At 41.7% G+C, this 17,427-nt stretch overlaps 2 protein-coding genes across 4 annotated transcripts in view; one reads left to right on the top strand and one right to left on the bottom strand.

The window, feature by feature from the left end:
* RPL34 (ribosomal protein L34) overlaps positions 1-17,427 on the bottom strand; it is a 350,268-nt gene that overhangs the window by 231,347 nt on the left and 101,494 nt on the right. The gene's annotated exons all lie outside the window — the stretch shown is intronic.
* Positions 1-17,427, top strand: part of LEF1 (lymphoid enhancer binding factor 1) — a 70,462-nt gene that overhangs the window by 47,336 nt on the left and 5,699 nt on the right. For 2 of the 3 annotated variants that reach the window (XM_075149750.1, XM_075149748.1), the window contains 4 exons: positions 1,908-2,030; positions 2,767-2,929; positions 5,575-5,682; positions 9,473-9,521. In XM_075149750.1, the coding sequence (XP_075005851.1) occupies positions 1,908-2,030; positions 2,767-2,929; positions 5,575-5,682; positions 9,473-9,521 (443 nt within the window). Of the gene's footprint in view, positions 1-1,907; positions 2,031-2,766; positions 2,930-5,574; positions 5,683-9,472; positions 9,522-10,176; positions 10,218-17,427 lie in introns of all 3 variants that reach the window. The other variant, XM_075149749.1, reaches the window with a different exon arrangement.

Genomic DNA, 17,427 nt, shown 5'->3' with positions numbered 1-17,427 from the left:
GGGGAGTAACTGCTGGCATTAGAGGGCAAGTTGCTCTTCTGCTTGCATCTTGGTCTGCCTTTGCTTGCTTTTCAGTCAGCTAAAACTTTATGCGTACATTTTTATTTAACATATTTGTGTAGATACAGTTTGCCTGGATCCCACACTGGTCTCATTCAGCATTTTCTTGACAGTCTCTGAAGTATTGCAATTAGGAGCACCAGTGAATTGTCAACAATTAATTGAGCTGTTTCATCTGAAATGGGTCGTTAGTTCATTTCTAGATGCAACATATAGTGTGCATCCTTGGGTTTTGCTCATGCAAGTGTGCAGCCAGGTGGATTGTCACTCTAGTCTGCGTTCTCTAGTTCTAATTTCAAAGCTGTTGGTAATTAGTCTTGAATCATTTAGGTATCGCTCTGTGTGGAAACTTGCTCGCAAGTAGATATTTCATAGCCCAAAGCCTCTAATGGCAAGGGATGCCAGCACAGTGTATTTGTACTGGTGTGTGAATCAGGCGCTGTGTCTTTATGTCTAAGTGCAAGCAAGCAATGCTAACTGAGACTTGGCCATGACACACTCCAGACCTCCTCTCCTCTGCTTTTGCACTCTAAAGACAGCTTCTGCATCCTGTGCTTGGTGTACACAAGGTTGCAATATAGCATTCTTGGGGTTTTTTTGTGTGACGTGTAGAAGACGCATCCTCTTGCATGGGGACTTAAGACAGACCACTTGATAAGTGGTGGGTCCTCTTGCTTCTATTTGTGTGGGCTCCTTTGGATTATCACTGTCCCTTTACTTCTTTACAGGTGAATGATAAGCATGTGCCTGTCAGGGTGATTGGGAAGAAAACCCATTCTTTCTCCATAATAAAATGACCTGATTTGGTTACAGGGCTTTGTGTTTGCTTTATTTTGATGACATGAAGGAAAAGGGCAAGGTGATTAGGGAATGGAGAAAGGAGAGGCTGGATGTGATTCCTTAACCAGCACTCATTTAGCAAACCTTTGGAGCATGAGCTTGCTTTTGATTTTAATGGTACTTTCCACCAGTTCAAAATAAAGCATGCAGGTTTTCTGCTGCGCCTGAGCTTGCAATGCTCAGCACCTTCAAGACTCGTCTCAGCTATCCTTGAGGATGACCTGGGTTAGTAGGGTGGGATGATTGAGTTAGTGGTACTTTGGTTTTCTTTTCATTTTCCTTGTACAAATGAAAGGAAGGTTTATTTAGGACAAAAGTCTCAGACCCTCTCCCCCTCTCCCCCTCTCCCCCTCTCCCCCTCTCCCCCTCTCCCCCTCTCCCCCTCTCCCCCTCTCCCCCTCTCCCCCTCTCCCTCTCTCCCCCGATGCAGTATTTTTTTAGTTTATTTTTATTTTAAGCATTTGAAGGAAGGATAGTGAGTTTAGGTGAAGTGATATTACAATCTTTTAGCTTAAGTACTTTGAAAAGTAAGAGATCCCTTAGAGAGCCATCAGGGACTTCTTGAAAAGACTCCTCTTCTTTTATTTTATTTGTTTCTGCATGGCAGTTCCCTCCTTTGCATTGGCTGGTGGTGGATATTTTAAGAATGTTTATATCTTGGTGTGGAAATACAGTTTTTGGTTAAGAAATGTGTATTTTTATTGCTAGTCAGTGCAACAGTACAACTGTTAAATGTTTCTTGTGTGCATTGCTAAAACTGTTTGCCTGAAAGGTAATAAAATAACTTCTTTACAACCAAAATGTTGACTGTTTTGTTTGTTTGTTTTTCTGGAATAAGTGGGCTACAATGCACAAATCTTAGCCAAATATTTTTCATGCACTCTTAAGAATTGTCTTTCATTGCAAGCTCTGTAGCATTTGCATTCTTGGGGCATCCCGCTGCTGTCATACGTGTTTGATGCCTGTCTTCAGTAAGGTTACAGACCTTCCTTTGTTTTCTCTTTTAGGTTTTCACATCACATGATTCCTGGTCCTCCAGGCCCTCATACAACTGGAATCCCTCACCCAGCTATTGTAACACCTCAAGTAAAACAAGAACATCCGCACAACGACAGTGAGCTAATGCATGTGTGAGTCTGCCTTTCTGCACTAGCCATTAATCTATAAATGTTTGAGAACTAACTCTATCTGAAGAAGAGTCAAGGAGGTTAAAAATAAAAAAAAAAAGTGCCTTTTATGTCCTCTCTGAATTTTAACTCTTCTCCTATAACTAAAACAGGAGATGTGGGCTACTGTTTGGGAAGAGTAATGAGACACAGAGCCATTTCTCATTCCAGTCCAGCACTTTTTAGCTATCTGCAACAGTCATCTTGAATCAGACATAATCGTGAACCTGTCTACCTGTGGATGTTGCTTGAGTGTGAACTTATGAGCTTCTGCTGGGAAAGGTCTTAACTGTAAAATCTACTAGTAAAAAGCAGCCCTTTTGCTTAGTACTTGAAGGCAAAAGGCCTAAGAAAGAAGCGGATGAGGAGCTATCCTCCTGCCTGTAGCAGTGCTCTTCTAGGATACTATGGATAGCCTTTCAAAAAGACAATTGAGACAAGTGATGAATTTGGAGCGGATTCACAGATCAAATGTTACTTGCTGGAGAATGTCAACCTGACATCCTCCCTGAGTATTAAATTAAGTCAGTTCTCTGAAAAGAGATGAAAGTGGATGGGACATGACCACTGAAATTCTCATTCTTACTACTTAAATGCTACTGTAACCACAGGTTGGTAATTTTCCATTGGGGTTTTTTTAGGCTGAAGGTAAATGGATGCTTTTTTTCCCCTCCTTTCCCTTTCCCCCACCACGTTTTAGGAAGCCTCAGCACGAACAGAGAAAAGAACAAGAGCCAAAAAGACCTCATATTAAGAAACCTCTGAATGCTTTCATGTTGTACATGAAAGAAATGAGAGCGAACGTTGTAGCAGAGTGTACTCTGAAAGAAAGCGCAGCTATCAACCAGATTCTTGGCAGAAGGGTATGTACAGGAGGGTGTGTGTGTACTCACGTGTGCTGCTAATTTGTGTGTGTTTCCCTTTAGTTGGGTATGATGGCCCACTTTCTGCTTGAGGTGCTAACTAATGTGCAACTATCAAATTAGCTATAGAAGATAAAACATGCAACTAAAAATAAAAGTAGCATCTTGATTTTCTTTTTTCAGCATTAGCAACGTCATCAAATTGGTGTCTGTTCCACTCATGTCATGGTGTCAGCACCTCAGGCATGAAATATCCTCATTCACACATGGCAGGAGCATTCAGATCACCTTCTGGGTCCTCCCTTAGGCTGGTGTCCATCAGAGCAGGAGGGGATCGTTCAAAGATGAACACTGGATGCCAGTGGAGATGGAACTTGAAAGTGAATATAACGTCGTCCAATTGTAAAGTCATGTAGGTTGGGAGGGACCTGTGGAGGTCGTATAGTCCAACACCTGCTCAAAGCAGGTCCAGTTACATCAGGTTGCTCAGGGACTCGTCCAGTCAAGTTTTGAATGTCTCTAAAATCAACAGGCTAGTACTGATGATCCCGGTATACGTCCCAGAGCCTTGCGGAGACCCATTTGCTTCTGTGGCATTGAAGGCATGTTTTGTTCTTTCCACGCTCCGAAAAAAAATACGCAGGCCAACCCACAATTACAAACTTCATGTTCACTGTCAGTGTTGTTCTTCCAAGGGAAAGCAGCAGAGGTAAATGCCCATTTTGCCCTTGGCTGTCCCAGAAGTGAGAAGAGGGACGACTTTTGTATCAATCTGAGTTTGCGTAGGGATTATTCAAATCCCCTTGCTTAGTGAACCCCTCTTCTTGACCACTGACTAAGGCAGTATTGAGAGGCACTGCACTGCTCTGAAAACCCTGTGCTTTTTAAGTGGGAAGTCGGTACATGACCTTAACTGCTATTTCTCTGTTATAATCTGAAGACTTCCCCGCCCCATCCCCCCGCCAACCCACACACCCCAAACAGAGCAGAAATCTATTGGTACGTCTCCCGGTTCCTGCAGCCTTCTGCCTTCTCTCTGATGTTCTTCTTACCTCCTCTTAAAGGACATCTCAGCGCTTGCCTTTTCCATTCTTTCTTGCAAGTCTCTAGGATCACGTTTTCATTCTCACTCCCTCAGTAATCAATCTTAGTTGCTTAGTATGTCAACCTTGTTTTCTTGGCCTGAATGAGGGCAGTGGCTTATTTATCTCCATTTTGGTAATGAATCAAGCCTCAGTGCTCCGTTGCCTGCTTTTTCCACAGCTTGGTCTCCTCCTTTCAAGTTACTCTTCTCTGTGAAAGTACCTCAAATTCCACTTTTACTGTGGTACAAACAACGCATGAGTTATCCAATATAATTGCTTGGAGATTAATTATTATCGAATGTTTTGTGTTCAGTCATCCTGGTCACTATTTACTATACCCTGTGCCACTCCGGAACAGGAACGACCTCCGTTCTCAAGAGCTGACGCTTTGCGTGTGCTGGGCTCTCTGATGCCACGGCATAATGTTCACTACCTTCCAGTTTTGGAATGCACATGTGGAGTTTGAGAGTTGCAAATAGGCTGAACTGCTGTGCTTTCAGTAACACATTGAACTTGCTACGTCAAGACAGACAAGCGCTTTAGTTCACATCTTCTGACATGTAACAAAACATTAAATCATACAAATGTGATCTGATCTGAAATCCTAGTTCTGTAAATTATTCTTGCATGAGTGTCTTGATTTCATGTCTGTCTTTTTTTTTTTTAGTATCTTCTTCTCTCCCTTCTCCCCCATGCATATTGTCAAAGTCAAACAAGAAGACACGTCTAATGCTGTAGCAGTGGAACCTGATTCTAAATAAAAGGCCTTTACTCTTTTTGGTTCAGGTCTATGATAGGTGTTTCAACAAGAACAAAATTATTAGATACTGATATAGCTGGTGCCTTTTCAAATATGCAGGTTGTGAGGGGTTTTTTTGTTTGGTGTTTTTTTTTTTTACAAGTACATAAAAGTGGGACGTTTATCCCTACTTGGCTACAGAGGTCAACTCATGTAATTTGGAAGATTACAGTTCTGTGGTTTCTGTATCTTAGAAACTTTTGCAGTTGCCATTTTCTTTTCTTCTATTACAACAAGAAGAAATCAGAAGGCAGGTACCTTGAAGCTCAATACTTAGGGGTTGATCTTGGAATAGAGCCTGCTGGTGCCCAGAAAGCCCTCTGCATTGGTATTGAAAACCCGCGTGTAGCTGCTGCTTAAAAAAACAAGACAGCAAACCCTTCTGTGGTAGGGAGCTCACTGCCCTTTAAAAGCAGCACAAAACCTTTCATTTTGTCAGGAGTTAAAGGGTGCTTTTTGGTTGTTTGGGCCTTTTGGGGTTTTTTGAAGTAGTGTTGGGAGAGCATCGTTCTGTGAGCAGATTATTTGGTGAGCCCCATTTCCATAAATGATTTTTGTCTTGCTCAAGGCACTTGGCAGTTGCAGAGCTGACAAATGCCTGAAAGTTGGTTAATAAACACGGGTACTTGTAATTGCTAATGAATTTCATTTTTGCAGTGGGGAAGGACTGAATCAAAGTCACAAAAACACTTGCTCGTGTCATCCTTTGCCTAGGTATGAGTTTATTTCCTAGTCTAATGCTATGTTTATTTTGTTTGCAGTGGCATGCTCTCTCCCGTGAAGAACAAGCGAAATATTATGAACTAGCTCGTAAAGAAAGGCAGCTACACATGCAGCTTTATCCAGGCTGGTCTGCAAGAGACAACTATGTAAGTCGCTCACTTGAAGGCTCTTTTCAAATTAATTCCCTTTACCTAACTTTTTTTTTCTTTCTTCTTTTTCTCTTTACTTGTGGAAAATTCTGAATGGAGGCATGGTGAACAAACATAACCCTTATATTTGTTTGCACTTCAAGCATCCAGAAAACTTGAGGTTTTGTTGTTGTTGTGAGATGCCTCTTATGAAGGTCACAGTTTTGGAAGGGAAAGTTTTTTTTTTCTAAGACCATCGTCAGTATTGTCTGAAAGCTTATGTTCTACTGTACAGCTGTGAATTTTCCATAATTTTCTATTTGATCACTTGCTATGAAGAAATCTTCTTTAGACATAAGTAAAAAAGGGGTGTCTTTCTTTCAAGAGAACCAAAAGCCCAGGGATCTTAATGCAAACTGAACTTTAGCTGAAAGTAATTCAGAATGGCCCATCTCTGAAATAAAGCTTGCAAAATTTGTATAAGTAAACTTCATGATAGATTCTGCTTTTATACAGTTTGGTGAAGCTAAGAAGTTTTCTTACCATCACTCTTATTTTATAATTAAATATCAAACAAGTGTTAATAGCACGTTGCACAGCTTGCACTGCACAATTATACTGTTGTGCTTACAATGAGCTGTCAGTGTAGTCATATGTTATGTTGTGAAACTCGCAAGCTGCAACCCTGAGAGACTGATCCTAGCCTGAGATCTGGGCTCCTTTCCGTCCCCCCATCAGCTGTGACATTATTTACTGTGATAGGAAGTGTACATGCTATATCTGACTCAGTTTTCCATCTGTGTTAGGTGGACAGTAGCATTTCTCTACTTCAGTGATGTCTTGTGGACATTAAAGAATATGAGGCACCTAAATACGGTGTTAACAGAAACTGTGGAAGTACCCAACATTTCCAATCCAGCACAGCTACTGTTCAGCATAAACAAAATTCTCATTGTAAGCTAGAGTCTCTCAGGGAGATCTTTGGCATGGAAGGTGTTGACACAAACTACATGATCATCTCTGAAGCAAATGCCTTGGTCTTGCTGACATCCATGCCCAGTTTTGTAAGCACAGACACTACTGTAAGCCCTAGTAACTTGTTTCTGCCTGTTTTATACAGTCATCTTTCCTAGCAGATGAGCTGTCATGACTTTACGCAGGTAGGGTTTATTTCCAGTAACCAGACCATGTCAACAGAGCTGTCTTGAAATATACCTGGGAACAAATAGGGCCTCGGTGATATACTCCCTGAAAACAAAGGGATTTCAATCGTCTTGAACTTACTCGCTGGAAAATCAAACCACTTTGGAGCCTTGTTAGCTCATGTTTACTGAATGTCAGCCTTCAAGATTGTCCTGTGATGCTCAGTCATGTTGACTCTGAGAACCTGATGTGTTTTGCCACAGCCTACTGCCATACAGCACAAGCAGTGAACCTGCGGTTTCTTAAATGACTTGATAGGCATTTGGAGTGTGTAAGGTGGCACGTATGAATTCGGTCTTTGATGTGCTTCCAACCTACATCCTGTGTGGAAGTATAGCTCTGACATGCTCCAGTCCTATAGGTTACAATGGAGAACTCCGCTAGCTTCCTCTCGCAGTCCTTCTCTCTGCCTCTCCAGGCACGCACATGTTTGTTGCAGTGGTGGTGAGGTGGTGATCATGGTAGATCACAGTTTATCACTGAAACTTTTTCAGGTATATGTCATCTTTTTTTTTTTTTTTCTTTTTTCTCTTCATTTTTTCTAACTTGAGCAGTCAAAAAATGAAATTGTATTCATTTAGCACAGATATTACTGCAGTATTTTGAGAGTTGGAAGTGACTTAGGGGTGACTCTTCCGTTTCACGTGGGTGAATTTCACAAAACAGTACGATTAAAAAATTGTGTGCTGCTTGGTTTTAATTATTCTATTTTGGTCTGCCGGGTTATTCAGGATTTCAGAAATCCCAAGAAATTGTTAAGCATTGCTATTCAACTGCTGACAATATCTGTGTGCTTTTTATTAGGTTTTTATTACTGACACCCAAAGTAGTCCTGCAAAGTTGTGTGATAGTCATGAGAAGCACAGTGTTTTCATAATGTGATGTGTCTATGTGTGCTGGAATTGTCAGAAACTACCTCATTGGGGAATGCTGACAACTAGTTTTCAGCCCAGCCTTTTCCTTCTGTTCTTCCTCTTCTGGTATCTCATAGATGGATCTCAGATCAGCTTTCAGTATGTTTTAGCACTTGAAGTCAGCCTGCCATAGAAAATAAAGCATAATGTTCCTCGCATGATTTTTCCATGTTAACATGTTAACTAATGGGCTTTCCTCTGTAAAGGAGTATTGCCTTGGTGCCTAAGTGATGAAGCATATCACTGTGGGTTTCCCAGCGCCCTCGAAATCTGCTTTCCAGCTTCTAGTCTTGGTCCCATCTTTGGGAGCTCTCTCACAAGGCATTGCCCAGCCCTGTTGCCAGCCTCAGAATACATAAGGACGGGAGCTTAAGAATCAGGCAGGCCTAGACTGCCAGAGCAGACTGGAGACTACTTAAATTCATCTGCCATAACTTCACGGTAGCTGTATTTGGAGCCCTCGCTTGCTGTCCATCAGTGAGCACTGCAGTGGTTTCTCACATCACCTGCTGTCCATCCCGTCGCCTTGCAGAGCTAGCTGATGGAAAGATGTGTCCCTCCACCTCAGCCCTTCCAGTTTGTGGCCACCGTGTATGGCCCGGTCTACACCAGGACACGCGTTGACTCAGCTGTGCTGAGTGGGGTGACCCCTTGCTGGGGGCAGAAGGATGGACATTGGGCTGCAGTCCCGCTTACAGCAACTGCACCAAGGTTTGCCAGAGCTCGCCTCTTAGAGCCTGTCCTGGCAGCTTGAAGGCTTCTTTAAAATATAGATGGATATGATTTTTTTTTTTTAAACAAAAAGAAAAAGCTCTGACTGACAATAGAGGACAATAAGGGAAAGTCATATGGAGGAATATCAAAGTGGTAATTAGGGCGACACAAGATGATTGAGGTTTAAAATTGTGGGTCTAAACTGACCTTTTGTTTCCTGAAAGACTTTGCGAACTGGGAGCTCTGGCCTTTTCCGTAGATGGGGGAGCAGGAGAAGGCTGAGTGTGTGGGTTGGCACGATGAGCCTGCGCCGGCACACTGGTGCCAGTGTGGTGTCCAAGAAAGACAGCTGCCAGACGTCCATTTCTGTCCTGCGCCTCAGTCACATTAAGGGTGCTCCGCTATACAGCAGTCTGCTATTTGCTTATTGCACAGTGCGTTCTCCGGGTGCAGCCATATGGGACTTGGCTTTTGTTAAGGTACGGGTGTTATCAGAACAGTTTTAGTTGGCTCGTTTGCACCCTGGGGACAAGTCATGGTCGTCCTAGGTACTTTCAACACCCTGTCTGCTGTTGCCATGTATGACAGTGTAAGTATCTGAATGTGTGAAGAGTTCTTGTAAGAGCCATAAATTATGATATCAACATATGTGTCATCAGATTATTAAGCATGAGAAGTCTTTTAGATGCTTGCGGCTGCCAGCGTTAGTTGAAAAACTGCCAGAAATTGTAATTCCGTGTGGGTACAAAAATGCGTATTGCTCATGTGCATATTTCTCCATAGATGCTGAGAGCAAACCTTGTTACCATTGAAACAGTTGGAAGCGGGTTAGAAAAGGTTTTGGCTATCCCGAAAACAATTGGGTTTTTTCCTTTCTCAGTGTCCAGATGGCTTTCATTTCTACGCCGTGAGGTGGGGGAGCGACAAAAAAAAGTTCTGAGTGTGTAATAGAATGGTAAAATTTCCTTTTTTTTCAGGGGAAGAAAAAGAAGAGGAAGAGAGAAAAGTTGCAGGAATCAGCATCAGGTAGGCCGTGACCAACTCTTACTTACCATTGACCTCAGGTATATTTTAGAAACCAGGGCTTGCGCTATTTAATTTTTACGTGCTTTTCTCTAACACTTGCTTCTAATGGATGTTTTAAGATACTTCACTTTGAATGCAAGCTTGTGAAAATGCACACATTACATATCTCCTCTCCCTTACGCCTTTCCGTGCAGCAGTCCTGACGGCATCAACATCCTTTGGCTGAACTTACGCATTGCTGCAATCACTGTCCTGCTTTACCTTTGCTTTTCTCCTCAATCAATGTTGTATCATCCTTAGACTTCACTGTCTCTCAAATACTGTGTGGGATTATTGGACACTGGAAACTTTACACTGACCTTTTTGTAGCCACTGTATTTTTTATCGCTGTGTTTTAGATTTCTGTGTACACTAACAGCTGCCTAGTAGGTTGGCTAAAAGCATCAGTGAGGTCTCCTCTTTGCCTGTAAAATACATACAAAGAAACACCCTGTTTTCCCCAAGAAAAATGGCTGGTATAAGAACCATAACAAAACCAAACAACAAAACCAAAACCACACCAAAAAATCCATGTAATACTGTAGCAAAAAAACTTATTTGGAATGTGCAAAAACTCTGTAACAGAAATTTGTTAAAGGAAAACAATCTTCTACAGGTACAGGCCCCAGAATGACAGCTGCCTACATCTGAAGCATGGTAAGAACATCTCTAAAGCTTTCCTGATGATAAAACTGAATTGTAAAATAAGATTTCTTATAAATTTTATGCAATAATATGAATTTAGCAAAAATTGCAGAAGTATCATATCCCAAAGCTAATGTTACTTTGACTACTGATGGTTTTTATACCGGCTATCAGGTGTTCACTATTTCACTTCTTAACCTTAATATTTTCAAATGGGCCATACCTCACTGACTCGCTGCAAGTCTGCCTGTGAAGCACAGGGATGGGTTTATTAAGCAGTGCAAACCCTCCCAGCCAGCAGACTGTCACAGTTCATAAGAGCAAGTTAGACGCTGGCTTCAGAGTACATTTTATGTGCTGACATCTACAAGATGCTGGCTGGCTGGGTACACTTTTTAAAAATTTATTCACCTGTATACTAACAAAACATCTGTTAAGAAAATGGGACTGTATTTCAGTTATATCAAGAATTTCTCCCTCGACTGTACAGTGGTATTTCATGTGTGGTGTGGGTTGGGTTTTTTGTTGTTGTTGTATTTCCAGTGTGTGTTTTCTCTCTTCATATCGTATCATCTGCACTGAAGGTGGAATGACTAGTGATTACAGATATCCAGTAACACCATCCAGACCGCTTGTGAGTGCACACAGTACCACAGTGAGATCCTCATTTCTCAGTGTTCGTGTTGGAAGGCTGGTCCTTCTCTTCCTCTCAGCGTGATATGTTTTCTAGTAGGAATGGCACTCATTTGACATAATAGTTGCTTCTGCACTGTCTAATTAACCCGGACTGCTCTCGGGAGATCCCTGAAAATTCCAGGAACTATGCAAAAAAATAACACTTTCTAAACTCCCCTATGCATTATAACAGAAATGGGCTCTTTATCCCCTCTCCCGCTGCCGTGTTTGGCCACATGATTCCCTTGGCACTCAGAGTGGTCAGCAAAGCCGCCTCCTGTTGGCCCTCTGCTCTGCTTGGACTTTCAGCCAGAGAAAGCCAAGTTAAGTTTGCTCTGTGCAGTGCGTCCGTCGTCAGTCAGTCAGCATGATTCAAGCCTCTTCTGTAGTTGTGCTGGTTAGTCTAAACTTGGTTGCGTTTAAGACTTCGGGGTTTTTTTTAAAGCTGAAGTAAAGTGAAAAGGCAAAATGCTGCTCTTTTTCTCTTCCTGCTAGGCAAAAGTTTTTCAGGCAAGCAGACAGTCTTGCTCTTTGCAATATGCCTGAGTCATGCTGATTTTAGATGTGAATTGCAGCATTTGGGTTCGGTAGCCTACACAACAAATGTAGCTGTAAGGTATCGTTAGTTACAGTAACTGCCAGAAGTATTATACTATTAAAAAAAAAAAAAAGCAAGTGCTTTAACCTTGAGTTTTATAATTGATATTTCAGCTTAGTGGCCCACGTCCATGATAGTTGTGAGCATTTTTCCCTTTGATGTTAACACACTACCAGTAAGCAAAACACACATAATTTTATCTGAATTGACGCAGAGCACTCGATTAGGATCAGAATACAACTGAGGTTCAAGTGACAGTTAAAAACCGGGAGATATTTGGTTTCTTGGATGCCTTACAATCTAAGGATGACTGCCTTGCCTACACTGAACTACTTTTGTTGGAGTTTCTCTGTTTGCATTTTTCATAGTAGAGGATGAGTTGAAATAGAAGAGGATGAGTGTTCTGAGTATGTGGGTTTTCTCTTTTTCTTTCCCTTTTACCTCTACACCCCTTCCTTCCTTCCCCTTAAGCTCTGTAACAGTGTGCAAACTGTTGGTAATACCTGTCTCTCTGTCCTCGTGCAATTTATAACACGGAGTGTGAGAACAGTAGGTATCTTCTTCCACTGAAGGGGGAGCGTGCTGTTGACTCCATATTTGCGCATGTAGGCAGCCTCGCTAAATGTTGCGTGCCGAGCGAATGCTCTCCGCTGGAGACGTACAGATGTGCTCTAGCTGGGAGTAAATGCGCAGAATGATTTAGGGAACCTGAATCAGCCAGACTTCAAAGTAAACTTCTGAAGGTTAAGACTCTTGCCCTTTGCAAGCCTAATCCAAAGAATATTTTGCCCACAAGCGTAATATCTTAACAGGCCCACAGCAGAGCTGTTGTAGTCTTTACTGGATGGAGATAATAAGTTTGGGAATGCCTTTCAGTGAGTGCCGCAAAGAGCTCTTGAAGACAGGAAAACACTAGCATTCTTACTCGTAGGGATGGTGCAAGGAAGAAGGGGAAGGAGGGTGGGAGGTCTGGGAAGGAGACAAGCGTTCTGTTATCTGAGAAGAATCAGAAATGAGTAGGTGGCAAGACCAAAGAAAGAATCTCGAGATCAGCACAAAGGAGATCAGCCAGGGCTGTAATTACGGTGATGTAAGTGAGAAGGATGAAATGGTGGGAGGGTTGTGTGGTGGGATGTTCAGAGGAAAGTAACGGAAGAGACATGCAAACAGAAATGATTTAAGATACTGTGAAAGTTTTGGGTGTGTTTTTTCTTGTCCATGAATGCTTCAGCACATAACTGATTTTTAAGGTGGACCTCTAACCTGCTTTTTGGCTTGGACATCATTTGAGGGGTGAAGTCAAGGCGGTAGTGTTAAGTTGCTCCTCTTCCTGGGCTTGTACACAGCAGCAGGCTTCTTATGGCTTCACTGCTTAGGATTTAGCTGGGTTCCGCGATCTCCTCCAGCCTGCTGAATGGCCAATTTGTAAAACACTTTAGTATTACAGTGCTTTAGGAATACTGTGACCTGGCGCTCCAGTCTTTGCTAAATTATCCTGGGGTACTCCAAAGCACGTTGCCATTCTTTAAGAGTTGTAGAACTGTCCCCAAGAAGGATTTTGTTTTCAGTTGAAATGGCCCAACAAGATGTTTGAAATAACTTTTATTTGTTGAAGAAATAACTTGTATTTATTCTCTCCTTTTGAAATCAACCGAGAGTGGCATAAGAAATGATAATGCTAAAAATGAGTTTGGGAGAGGCCAGGAGGGAAGGGAAAATGAGGAAAGCTAAGATGAAGGACAATATGTAGAGATCTGTTGAGCACCTTTCAAAAAGGTGGGTGTTTTCTTGTTACTTTAAGCACAACCTTGTAGAAGACTTGTAAATGGGAGCAATTCTGTGTCAGAATTGGAGATTCCCCATTTCCTATCTGATTTGACTTTTGGAAGGAAAAAAGCTACTTTTGGCATCTCATGAGTATTTTTAAATGGGCAAGGAAAGAGAAAGGTACTAATGAAAATTCCTCCTGATCGTTCCACAACGTGGAAATAGTTAACGTCTTATGACTTGCTATGTACGGTAATTGTAAAAGGCACATCATTTGACATATGGCAGGATGCAATTGGGAAGTCCTCACAAGCTACATAATTTAACATTGTGTTTTGGCATATCTTCAAGGGCTAAAAAGAGCGATAGAGAAGCTTACTAGACATTTGAAAACCTGTGAGAAGTGTATTTGTGGCTTGCAAAATTCCATGACAATTAGCATTTAGATTAGCAAAGCTTTCAAAAATGAGAAAACTTGACTAATACTGATTTACAATCAGAAGCACTTAAAAGGATCAGATTAAGACTGTTTAACTTTAAATAATGAATTATCTATAACGTTTCAAACTTCCTACATGGAAATTAGAGCCAAATTTCGGTGCGGAAGTGATTTTTGGATAGTGTTGTAACAAACAACTTTTGACTGGATTATCTTTTCCTTGTTACTTAGAAATAAAATGGAGTGAGGCTGTGAAGGCAGACTATAAAGCAGACCAATCTACAGCCAGAATACCGTGGAAGAGAACCATCCGATGACTGTGGTCATGGTTGACCATGGATTTCTGGCCAGCATCCTAGAAAGGAGATGCAAAGAGGATGTGGTACCTTGCTTTCTGAGGCACATGTTTTCTAACCTGGCTTGGCCAGTGCTCTTGAAATTGCTGCTGAGCAGTTGAAAATGAAGCAAACGCTCCATCCCTTTCCATACTGCTTGACCGCTCAGAAGCTTTAAACAGAGCCTGGAGGATTTGCGCAGAAGTTAGTGTCTGAGAATTTGTGTGGTGATGGTGGTGCAGAGACATGTCCTGATTTGCTTTAAAAATTATGTTACATGTGCGACTCATGTTTCCTTGTTCCCTGTTTTGCCTATGAACGGTGGCCTTTCAGCGTAGGCAAGAGGACAGAATGAACAGAAGAGAATTTGCTGGATTGAAACATTTGTATTATTGAACGCTTTGGTTAACTTCAGCATTTTTCAGATAGGCATAGAAATTTCCAAAGACAAGGAGTATTGGGACAGATCCCCTCCTGCAACTTAATTCTCACCTGACATTGATCTCGCTGGGGTGAAAGACAGAAAACCTCCTCTCTTTCAGGCTTTCTGACATCAAGAAAAACGTCAAAAGAGCAGACCTGAAGAAAAGCCGTCTCCCGCTTAGGTGGCAGGTACAGAAGGGCACTGACACCTGCTGGGAGAGATGCGGCGGAGCAGAATTGAGTTCCCCAATTTCCTCCACCGGCCTGGCGGAGGAGCCTTGTGAAGTGCAGGAGGGAAGGAAGGAAGGAAGGGTATAAAAACTATTTTGGGTGCAATCAGAGACTATGGGAGGGATAAGGGTAAGTCAGGGTAGAGGCCAAGCATAGGTTTTCTAAATAAAAAAAACAGCAGAACACTTTCAACTAGACAATCAGCATAGATACGGGATTAGAGAAACAAGAAAATTTTTGAAGTATCTACAAAACAGTTTTTGCAATCAAAGGGTGTAGCACAGTCAGCTATGAAGCTGACCTTCAGCATTTCATGTTTTAAACTGACACGGACAAAGGGCAGAAGTAGATAATTCAGCAGGCGAGTGTCTAGAACCTGTTCATTTTGTCAGAGATTCTCAAGTTGCAGATGCTGCTGTGAAGTTAGAGATGCCCAATGAAGTTTGAACTCAGCCACATTTACAAGTGATTAAAAAAACCCCGTATCGTTTCACTTCTGAGGTGTTAGCCGTAGGCGGCTTGGGCTAGAATGAAGGAACAGGGGGACAACTATTGTTCTAACTCTTCCTGTGGGATAGGGTGGGGACAGAGAGTTGACGGCCGGTGCACCATTCTTCTCTGGATGAAAACGGTGTATTTTAGTGGATTTAGTAAACTCGCCACCAGACTGAGAATTCTAAGGTCATGAGAAAAACTCTGTAGAAACAAACTGTTTCATAAAGAAAACATAAGATTTTGAAATGTGGTTTCATTCCCAATTGGAAGAAAACCTCAGCATTTTAGCGTTCATCTTGGGTCTGTATTGCATTTTCATTTTTTAGTGTATTTACATGAAAAATTTCAAAATGAGAAACTGATATCGTATTCTTGAACTGCTAGAAAGCAAGTTGTTATGACATTGTCGAAGTCTTTCCCAGTTGTTTCCAGAGACTAAGCTTGGGTGAAATCTGTTTTCTAATTTCAACAGAATTGTATTCAAATGCAAATTCTGTCAAAGCTTAGCAAACTTTAGCACCGAGTTTTGTTTCTGTCTGCCTCTGACTTTTAGAGATTGATTGGATTGAAGAGGTCTTATGATATACATGAATGCAAAACCAGCCATCCTGAAGACAAAAACAACCAAACCAAACCAAAACCAAAAAGCCTGAATTTGATGTTGCGAAGTCACTGCTAATAGAGCCAACCTTCTCATACCAGTCAGTCCTTTAATCCTCTACTTTAAGACTTTTTATGCAAGTCATCTTTTAAATCTCTGATCCTTTACCCGCTTGTTAAGACTGTACCATATAAATAATTTTGAAAGTGTGCAGATTGGAAAGCTGTTCAAGGAAGGAAGCTCACACAGGGCCAGCTGAAGCACCGCTGTCTATAGCCAGTTAAATGTGAGACTGGCAGCCAGTTAGACAGCATGGGTTTTAGTCTGACCTTTCAGGACACCAGCTTTCCGCTGTTGGTTCCAGCGGTAAGAGCAAACGTTGGTAGCATTTGTGCAGTGAAGGTGTCATTGGCATTGGGGCGTAGCGTGTGAGCAGGGTAGATGCAACTGAGGGAAGTGGTACCGGTGACCATCTCTCTGAATTAGGGTTCTTGCCGGGGGCATCAGTACGGCGGGATCGGGGGGTAAGAGAACTAAGGAGGCTTAACTGAGCAGAGAGACATAACTTCTGAAGTTGATTCCTCCTTGCAGAAGTAAGACACATGTTTCCTCATTAATATTAAGTTGCATCAGAATTAAACTCGGGAGTTTTGAGACGCCTCTATCCTTCGTCTCAGGGATACCTGAAATTGCATGAGGTAAAATGTTATTGCCAAAATAACTACATATAATTAGTTTTATGGTATGTGCATTTGCCTTGACACTAGGTGAGACTACATTTTGATGAATAGTTGGATTTCTTCCCATATGTGTGTCTTTTGAGATGCACAACAGGAGGCTTGTGTATTTTGGACCAGTAGAGATTTTCTGCTGAGATGACTTAATTGCATCAAAGTGAAGTTGATGTGTTTGAATTCTGTAGTGGTTTCTGTGTACTGATGTCTTACGCTGGTAGTGTTGCTCTGTGGATGCCTGTGTGTAGAAGAGTTGATGAAGCTCAAGAAGATATTCAGGTTACATCTGACTTACCTTTGGTTGCATGAAAGCAACTATATGTAAATTATTCCATGTATTAGGAGACTTAAATGTTGAGATTGTCTTTCAAAGTACAGTGTCAATTCTAACCTATGTTTAGTTGTTGCAGAAAAGATGATCCACAAAGGAAACTTTACCTATGTTATTTCTTTCTTTTGAAAGAATTTTCACTTACTACTTTACCAGTACCTCATATGTCTTTTCTGTTACAGCAGGTGAAAACTGAAGTAGCAATTTCAGTGCCCCTAGAACTGATGCATCTTTCTTCACAGCTCTGTTTATAAAATAAATAATTTTTGAAAGTCTTCTGAATATTTATTTTATGCCATAAAAATTCAAAAAGGGGACAAGCCTATTTCTTTCTGCCTTGCTGATCACTTTTAGTATATTATTCCTCTTTAAGAAGCTGCTAGAAACAGCTGTCTAGAGGTAATCTGTTTTTTATTATAGACATTGAGCCTCTCTCCCTTCCCACCCCCAACAGGAAAAACACGTCCTGGGTCTTCCAGTAGGATCATTTTAAAGATTGTAGCTCAGTGATAGAGCTGCTAGTTTCGTGCTGCCTACACTGGGGGCCTTTGATAAGAGCCACACCTGCTTTGGCATCACTGACTTCAGCCGCA

The sequence above is a fragment of the Calonectris borealis genome, chromosome 4 (genome assembly GCF_964195595.1).
Source record: "Calonectris borealis chromosome 4, bCalBor7.hap1.2, whole genome shotgun sequence".
NCBI lineage: Eukaryota > Metazoa > Chordata > Aves > Procellariiformes > Procellariidae > Calonectris > Calonectris borealis.
This window is presented reverse-complemented; position numbering and strand designations above follow the sequence as displayed.